This window comes from Gymnodraco acuticeps, unplaced genomic scaffold (genome assembly GCF_902827175.1).
Source record: "Gymnodraco acuticeps unplaced genomic scaffold, fGymAcu1.1, whole genome shotgun sequence".
Lineage (NCBI taxonomy): Eukaryota > Metazoa > Chordata > Actinopteri > Perciformes > Bathydraconidae > Gymnodraco > Gymnodraco acuticeps.
In genome coordinates this window covers 1-9,909 of record NW_022989975.1, presented here as the reverse complement: position 1 = coordinate 9,909, position 9,909 = coordinate 1, and the positions used below count along the sequence as shown (strand labels likewise).

At 41.2% G+C, this 9,909-nt stretch overlaps 1 protein-coding gene across 1 annotated transcript; it reads left to right on the top strand.

Moving 5' to 3' along the window:
- The first annotated feature begins 402 nt into the window (after nt 1-402).
- On the top strand, nt 403-1,705 carry LOC117543149 (forkhead box protein D2-like). The gene has a single exon (XM_034211242.1). It carries the CDS (start codon nt 660-662, stop codon nt 1,524-1,526), a length of 867 nt encoding a protein of 288 aa, XP_034067133.1. The 5' UTR covers nt 403-659; the 3' UTR covers nt 1,527-1,705.
- The last annotated feature ends 8,204 nt before the right edge of the window (nt 1,706-9,909 follow it).

The following is a 9,909-nucleotide window of genomic DNA, read 5'->3' as shown; positions in this document are numbered from 1 at the left end:
ATATAAGTAAATAATGTTGTAGTTTATTAACGATGGTAACAAAAAACAATCGCTCTTTTATTATTTTTCTATAATTTTGAACATTTTTGTCCCACTTTTAAAGCAGATTTGAAATCCACAGCCTAAAAACAAAATGTGAACTCCTGTCTAAATATAGCCTTCTCCTGATTCCCTGCTCATGAGGACGTTTTCCCTGAAAGGATCTCTTAATGTCCGCGTCAATTTGGCACCGCTGTGCCGCCGATGGAGGCTGGTTCAGGCCTTCTTGGTACCCTGTGCGTCTTTTTCATTGGTCAGAATCCCTTTCCTTGTGCCTCACCGTGACATCACATCCACCTCCACCCGAGCCACAGGAAAGCAACACAGATTACAGATGATGCTGGACACCTCGGAGGACGCGCACACTTTTACACGTTTACGCACAATCACTCGCTGACCGCTCTGTTGCGCGTAAAAGTGCCCAAAACAAAGGATATCATCGCCTGCGGTTAGGAGAGCGGAACACTGTGGATGCTTGTTGAAGAGCAGGAGGAGGTGCACGGAATCTTTTTTTTGTTGTGAATGGAGATGAGTCGTGCGTAAAAGTGTGTTGATCAAGTTTTGGAGAAGCTGTCACTCCTCCACCTGTTGGCAGGTGGCTTCGCCCGCGGACATCTACTATGACATTGGGTTTGGAAACCATGGAGGATATTGTGATCGACGTAGTGGGGGAAGGACTCAAAGACAGCGCAGAGGAAGAGCTCCAACCTTCGGATGAGTCACGAAGCACCGAGACCAAAGAGCGGGACGCGTACAGCCCCGAGCCCGAGTGTCCATCTCCCGCTAAAGGCAAGAGTCCCGCCTCGGTGAAGCCTCCGTACTCTTACATCGCTCTGATCACCATGTCCATCCTGCAGAGCCCGAAGAAGAGGCTCACCCTCAGCGAGATCTGTGACTTTATCAGCCAACGCTTCCCGTATTACAAGGAGAAGTTCCCCGCGTGGCAGAACTCCATCCGGCACAACCTGTCTCTGAACGACTGCTTTATAAAGATGCCCAGAGAGCCAGGGAACCCGGGAAAAGGCAACTACTGGACCCTGGATCCGAACTCCTCGGACATGTTTGAGAACGGGAGTTTCCTGCGGAGGAGGAAGCGCTTCAAGCGGCAACATTTCCGCTTCGACCCGCTGAAGGGGCAGCAGCTGGAGCACGGCGCGCTGCACGGATTCCCGCATTATGCGTTTGGAGCTACGGCTCTGCAGCTGCCCAGCCTGGAGATCTACCCGTACCTCCATCACCACGCGCACTCTCACCCGTGCAGCCCCGTGTCCATCCCGCCTGTCAGCAGCATCCTGCCCGCGCTCTCCAGCTTCTTCTCAAAGACTCACCCCGGGTTTGAAGCCTTTTCCCCGGTTCAGTGCGCCGGGTTCTCCCCTCCTCTGAGCTCCATGTTCGGCTCGCCTGCTCTCTTCCACCCCGCTGCCTCTCCACACCTCCTCACTTTGCACCAGGAGTATCAGAAGCTACACACTGCCAACCATAAGTGAGCAGCTGACAGGACTCAGAGCCTTTTCTCAGGTAACAGAGACACTATGAGCAGAGTTTCTCCACATCTGCTTTCAAAGAATGTTGTACATAAACACAAAAAACTCTTTCTCCTTTTTTACGTTTTATGGCACAAATATTTTGGCGTTTTTTATTGTCTTCTTTTTCTGTTTAATATTTAAATGACGAGTTTTCTTGACTTTTTTTATGGGATGAAATAAAAAGTGAGTATTTAATCCTCGAGTTCAGTTGTATTTTGTACAGATCCATGGAGTCATTTATTTACTTCTCCAAACCTGCTTTAATATCTCACGTGTTTATCTCCGTTTCTGCACTTATTTCATAACTAGGCATATTCTTAATAATGACTGTAAAACAAAATGACTTAAACGATAAGAAGAGCAGCAAAGAAAGCATAAATATCCAAATATGTTAATTAAAAAAGGGTTAATAACATAATTTGACGACTAAAGTTGAATGCAGGTCTCGGAGGCCTTATAATAAAATAAAAGAGTGCTTCAAATATATTTGAAATACGATAAGCATCCACTCGTAAAACACACATTTTCCTCCGTATTTGTATATTTATTAACGATCATTCGCGTACTTATCAACCGTCAAATTGCTCCATGTGTTATTTAATACATTGAAACTGAAGGAAGCAGAGATTTTCTAGTAAAATATTTTATTATATGTTTTAAAAGTGACGGGGGAAAGCAGCATGTTGGCGAGAATCAAGGTCAGGCTGTTTCATTATAATAATGCGTAAAATCTGAAGGCATTTTTATAATAATAATAATTTCCATCTAAAAAACCTTGAGCACGGCAGCTGGTGTGTGTGTGTGTGTGTGTGTGTGTGTGTGTGTGTGTGTGTGTGTGTGTGTGTGTGTGTGTGTGTGTGTGTGTGTGTGGTGTGTGTGAGTGTGAGTCGTGTTCATGGCATAACGTTGAAAATATACATGCCTATAATTGCCTCTGCAGGGCCACACACTCTGAAATCTGTCCAACACATTTCAGATCTGTTCCTTCATACAGATCATAAAACCTCCAAATGTTCCCACACTGCAGCCGGTTATATATAATATCATATGTAATATATATGGTGTTATTATCATTATGCGTTGAGTGTATTTGGGTTTCTGTTGAGTCTTGTCATTTAAAAAGTCATTTTTAATCGATAAATTAAGATAAACAGGTGATTTTCTCATTATTAAATAATAACTAAGATAATGTTGAATAGGGAACAGCAATCATATATTACATATTTTATTTATATTTGTTACTTTAAAATACATTAAAAAACATAAACCAGTGTTTTCCTAATTTAAAAAATAGAGTTTGTCGCAGGGAGTTGTTTTTTTAACAGAGAAATCCAAACAAATTATTCATTTATTTTTATTTTATTCAAATTCCCATTAACATACAGGTGTGTAAATGTTCAGCTGTTAAAACAATTCAATGTATTTATTTCTTTAAATGTTATTATTGCTGACTGAGTGAAGGGTCGAATACATTTCAACATCTTCTTCCAAAAAAATACATCAAATATTCTAATTGTAGTTTCATTTCTCCATTTACATATTGGTATGATTGATATTTAAAAAGCTAAATTAATTTAAAAAAATTGTATAATTAAATTCCTTACAGAGTGAGTAAAGCATTTCAACATCTTAAAGTGTCATTTCTTCCAATTAAAATGTAGAAAATGAAAAATAAAGACACATAACAAGTTGATATAAAAAACGGTTGGCATCAGGTAACATTGCATCCCCATACAATCATCCAAACCTAAACAAGTGATAGTACCTGCAGGCACACGCAGAATAACTCACCCAAACTCCCCCCCCGCATGTCTCTAATTTAGATTATCTCATTTATGTTCATTTCTGCAGAATGACAGTCGTTAAATAATCGTGGGTTTCGGAGCATGGAAGTATTTATTTATGGTACTGAGGCGACTTCAGATGGATTACCGCTGGACGGCTCCTTCTCAGTCTGGCACCCAGCGAGCGCTGAAACAAATACAAGATTGTTACCTGATGCTGTGAGGAACACACACACACACACACACACACACACACACACACACACACACACACACACACACACACACACACACACACACACACACACACACACACACACACACACACACACACACACACACACACACACACACACACACACACACACACACACACACACACCACACACACACACACACACACACACACACACACACACACACACACACACACACACACACACACACACACACACACATCACACCACACACACATCCCCTTTCTCCATTCAGAAAGAAATCTAATTGAATCTGTTCTGAGGTTTTCCTTTAAAACCAAATGTCTAATATTTTGCACTGGTAATCTTAAACAGTGCGGTGGTTAAACATGAGATTCATCACACACACACACACACACACACACACACACACACACACACGCACACGCACACGCACCGCACACGCACACACACACTGCTGCTGTTATCTGATTGGAAAACCCAATATATATACAGTTCATATTTATTTAGTTATTAGGGTTTGCTTGTAGGGATCCAAAATGTCATAACTCATCAAAGCCCGTGTAAAGAGGACCCTAACCCTGAAAATCAGGAACAATGTAAAGTCTTAAATGTGATCCATAGCAGGATAGTTTTACTCAAGTAACTTCATTAATTACATTACATGTTACTTGTTAGACGCTTTTATCCAAAGCGACTTACATACTCAATACTGTGGACAATCCCCACAGGAGCAACTTGGAGTGAAGTGTCTCAGGGACACAACGACATGCTGACTGCAGTGGGGTTTGAAACCTGTGCCCCCCTGATCCCAACACCAACGCACTAACCCACTGCCCACCACACGCACCTAAACTAAGTATTACTTCACCTATTTCCCATTTATGCTTCTTTATGCTTTCACTTCACTGCATTTTGTCGGCACATGTTGTCCTTTTTACCTCATTTTGCAGCATTATTTCAATTAAAGATATTATACATATTTAAGATAAGGGACATTCAGGGGACTTAGCAGCAGCAGCAGAAATAAGGGGTGAAACACAGGATAGGACAGATATGACTTCAACAAGGAAAATAATAAAGAAAAATAATAAGAAAAATAATAACAAAATTAATAAAAATACGTAAGAAATAAAAAAATAAAACATGTTGAAAAATGTAAGTGACAGAATAAATTAGAACGAAAGGTGTTTACGTACACAGACAAGTACGGAAGAGAATTAGCGACACATGTAAAACCAAAAAAATTGAGATCTGACTGAAAGTAAAAAGTCTGAATTCTGACTCCAAAAATAAATTCCCTTCTTCAGATAAAACACAAAATCATCCGCGCAATTTTGTGCAATTACAGAATAATGTGTCGTAAAGTGGCAGTTTAAATACGGAGAAAACACTGTGGAGTTATAATTATAGACTTTATGGGCATTTTCTTTGTCATAATATAATAATGAGGCTTATTCTGCGAGAGAAGAGAACTGAAGCTGATTTGCAGGCAGGGGGGGGGGGGGGGGGGGTGGGGGGGGTTAGCGGTGCACCTGATAAAATAAGCAAGTCAGACACCCCGGGCTCGTGTGTGTGTTGTGTGTGTGTGTGTGTGTGTGTGTGTGTGTGTGTGTGTGTGTCTGTGTGTCTGTGTGGTGTGTGTGTGTGTGTGTGCATTACTTTCCACTAAAGGAGCTGCCAGTCCGCTGCCTTTAAGTCTTTTTAACTTTCCTCCTGCTCCTTGTGGCGTCATTGAGTGCGACAAGCTGTATTAAATCCTCACTTCTTGTTACGAGTCAAGCTTCTTTTTTAATGATGGCAGCAAAGATTTTCCGGTTTTTCACCCATACTTTTTCCCAGAAAGAGTTAACTTAATGTAATCTGGCAAAAAAAAGCGAGCGCCACTTATAATTTGGACACGAGGGGAATGGTGTTTTAAATGAGCGCTGTGATCCATGTCATGATGCTGTGACTATGAATGGACGTTTATGTGACGGGCTGTCAGTGATGCATGCTGGGTTCTGAGTTTCTGCTCTGCTTGGGTTTATCAGATCTCAGTTATCACAAGTCCTTTCCTTCAGATATCAAGCTCCTCTTAAACGGAACAAACTCCCAGTGTTGGTCTGGAAAGCTGAAACCTTTCCCACATGTCAGAAGACTTTTCAGTGTAAGCTTCTAGTTAGGGCTGGTTCACACTTACCTTAAACCAGCACCTAGTTGTGCTGCTATACGCTAAGGCTTTCCTATTAGATAAAGCTAGTTAGCGCTGGTTCGGACTCACCTTGGACAAGTTATGGTGCTTAAGACTCTCCTCTCTAAAGAATAAGGCTGCTGCTATAGGCCTTAGACTTTGCGATAAAGCTCATAGTTACGGCTGGCCCAGGCTTAACTTAAACCAGCCCTTATTGATCTGCAATATACTTAAGATGTTCCTCTTCAATTTAGCTTATATAGGGCTGGTTAAGGTTTGTCTTTGAACCAGACCCTATATAAGCTGCTATACGCTTTCCTATTAGATAAAGCCTATACTAAGTGCTGGTTCAGGCTCACCTTGAACCAGCCCTTATTGATCTGCAATATGCTTAAGATGTTCCTCTTCGATTTAGCTTATGTTGGCTGGTTAAGGTTTGTCTTTGAACCAGACCCTATATAAGCTGCTATACGCTTTCCTATTAGATAAAGCCTATACTAAGTGCTGGTTCAGGCTCACCTTGAACCAGCACTTAGTTATGTTCTTAGAGACTCTCCTAGTTATGCTGCTATAGGCCTTAGACTTGTGATAAAGCTTAGGGCTGGTTCAAACTTACCAACCAACCCTAACCTTGAACCAGCCCTAGTGTTGCTGCTACATGCTTAGATTTTCAGGCGACTTTCACCTCTCTTCTCCTTCCTTTTATTTCTCTGTATCTCCATGCACTCGTCTCATTAACGGCATGTTTCTAACTCAGCATCCAGGGAATCAATCTTCTGAGGTTATTGCACTTTTCTACTTACAAGTTGTCAGTATTAAAGGGGACGTCTGCTCCGTGGTCTCAGCACGTCGTCACTGCCCGTTATTGAATCAGAAAACCAAACAAGCTGCCGTCGACCAGAGGTTTTTTTGTTGGCACACATTTCAGTGTTTTTGTAAATTGTGCCATTTTGTTTTGCTAAATATAATCACGTTATAATTTTGTCGCCACCTGGAACACTTTGGACATTTTGTGATTCTGATTGTCCATGTTGTTGAGTTTTTAATATATAAAATGAACATCTATTGCACGTCTGTGTCTCCTCCAGGTTTCTAGTCTTTTTCCCGTTAATTGTGGGATTTCTTTGGGAGTTTTCCACTGCGAGGGTCTTAGGGACAGAGAGTGGCATAATGCCTGCACAGACTGAAAAGACCCCTGAGACACATTTGTGATAACGGCTGTGTAAATAAAGTTTGATTGACTGATTGATTGAAGCTCGTTCCTCAGGGGAAAAGTGACTGGATTCCTCCCAAACTCCATTCATGCCTCACTGTGCCGCTGCTCCATGCTTTAGCTCTGCCTCACCAACGCCAAGCCAAACAGGCCAGATAGAGAGAGTGATGCATTCTGGGATAACCCCTGCGAGTTCAGTCTGTTTTGTTTCACAGAGTCTGAAATGCATAATCTGGAATACGTTCCTTTCAAATATTGATTTGGTTTTGTAGCTCAATGTTTTTATGTGCGTTTCTTGGCTGGTTAGACACTTAAGCATCTGGCGTTGACTTAACCCGGTACAAAAAACAATGGGTTGATGTCATTTCTATGTTATTTGATTGAAATAATTGGTTAATAACCATGAATATATGTACATTTTGACCTAGGGCTTATTTGTATGTATACTCACTACATTTGGGTACATTTAGCACCAGGGTTAGATTTAAATATGTATATCACTTTTAGGTTATTTACCCAAAACAAACTAAAGTATGGTTGCACAATCTTACTATCTTCACCAGCTCTTTGCACAATTATGTGTCACTTTTCTTAATAAAAGGTGACTAGCTGTTTTCAATTCGTCAAATGAAAACCATGTGTGATTTTAAAGGGGACATATAGGCACATTTTTCAAGGTTAATACTTTAGGGATACTTAAACATGTTAACCTGAGTTATTATTAAAACAATAAAGGCAATATGTTTCTCAAATTGTCTGTTTTAATACACCTGTATTCACCTTTCTGGCTGAAATGCTCTGTTTTTAGCGCCTTGTCTCTTTAAGAAGCCCTGCTCTGATTGGCTTACGATAAAAAACATGCCACACTTGTGCAAATAACGTTTTTAAACCGTGGTTAGAGATACTGAAAAGGGTGGCGGTATATTTGATTAAGTCTTCATGTGAGTTTGTAAGGGAAGTGAAATCTGAATGGTTGTTGAATTAAGTTTTTTTCTAATAGTCGGACCACAACAACTTATGTTACAGTCTGATAGTTTGTAAGAACCTCAAATATATTGACAACCAGCGAAAAGTTGAATAATATGTCCACTTTGAATTCCAACATATTCTTTTTAACCATTTCTGAAAACCGTATTATTAAAATAAAATGTACGCCGTGTCAAAACAACCCTTTGGTACTGGATAAGTACTGGACACAGTTTGTTACTACTTGTGTGGAACTGAACACCGAAGGCTGATTTGTGTCTGCTTTCGTATTTCACGAGTGTGATTTGTGAATCAGATTCTGGTGATTATGGAGGTGTTGTGGTTTTTCAGTTATCTTTACTAAATCTCTCACCTTCTTGCTGAGGTTCCCTCTCCTCTCACTTTAATGGCTGATTTCCACACGCCTCACTCGCTCCTTGGCGTTTGCTTTTTCCTGGCAGGGCTAATCCCCGCTTGCCCTGCTTTGGGGAGTTATTCAATATAAATCTTCCCCCCCCCCCCCTCCCCCCCCCCTCCATCACTTTCCCTGCCTTCCCTCTCTCACTGGTCCATGTGTTACCCTGCCAAGCCCAGTAAAACCTCCGCTCCGTGGGTGCACCGCTCTCCAGTCTCGTGCCCAAGAATTTACTACGCTCAGGGTGGTGAAGCGGAGTGAAAAGGGACCCCCCCTCGAGCCTCAGTGCCAACAGATGACAGTGACATATAGCAGGAAAAGCCACCCAGAAGGAGAATGATCTCACACCTCAGCCACGCTCTCCGAGGGAGTGGGAGGAAACAGAGAGAGAGAGAGAGAGAGAGATCTGCAGCTGGGGGCGAGAAAATCAAGATGAAAAGAGGAAAGGATGGAGCAAAGACGAAGGTGGAGAGGAAGAACAAACAAACGAGTAAATTATGTGATGGAGAAGTGAACATAGAATATATCGTCTTCCAATACTTTACCAAGCTTACAAAGAAGTTGTAATTTCTGAAATCTTCTCTTGTTACCCTCAGCTTGTTTCTGCAGGAAATGCACCGATCCGTTTCATTGCATTAACACCGTTAACATGTTATTTATAATTATAAAGTGCTTTTCCTGGTGCTCAAAGCGCGTTACAAGAAGAACAATACACCAACAAAGTAAAAAGTGCTAAGCTAGTGAAATAGGGGCGAAGGGGTTAGAGCAGTGGTTCTCAAATGGGGGTACGTGGACCCCTAGGGGTACGTTGGAGTACTGCAGGGGGTACGTGAGATTTATTTTTTATGTTAATGAAAAAAAAAAAAAAAAAAATTATTTACAGAGTTACACATATTTCAAAAACGCGAAGTGTAATAACTGCAGTGGCCTTCCTGTCAGAATGACAAGGATCCTCGGTGAAGCACAAGCCCATGTTTCTCACTAAATTAGTACAACTTATTAAAAAAGATCAGTTCGATCGCAGCTAATGTCGTCTTAGTGTTATTGCATGATGTTAAAATTGGGTTTGCCATGAATTTAGTGATGGATTGTAAACATTTGAAATGTAGCATTTAAGTGTTTCTCAGTTACTGTTGTTGTTTTAATAAATCAGACAAAGGGGGTACATGATGAAAAAGGTTTTGAGAATCACTGGGTTAGAGGATTCGGAGTTGAAGGCAAAAGTGAAAAGCTGAGTTTTTTGTGTTGTTTTAAGTGTGACATGCAAAGTCAATGCAAAGACGATGAGAGTTACATCTTTACTCGAGCTTTATAGCGAGAAATTGCCAATCAGTGATGAGAATCTCAGCCCGTCGTCACTGCCGTTGTTGAATCAGAAACCAAACAGCAGCCGTCGACTTGTCACTACCACTTTGAGTCCTGGTACATTTCAGTGTATTTGTGAATGTGAACACTTTCTGTTTTCTGTTCCTGAAAGTTAATTGTAGCATTTTGTTTGCCTGTTGCACTGAATGCCCTCCTCTGCTGTCTGTTCTGGTTCCGAAAATGAAGAAGCTGATGTCCAAAGTGCCAAAC

Coding starts and splice junctions, on each gene's coding strand:
- LOC117543149 (XM_034211242.1), top strand. CDS start 660: ATGACATTGGGTTTGGAAACCATGGAGGATATTGTGATCGACGTAGTG.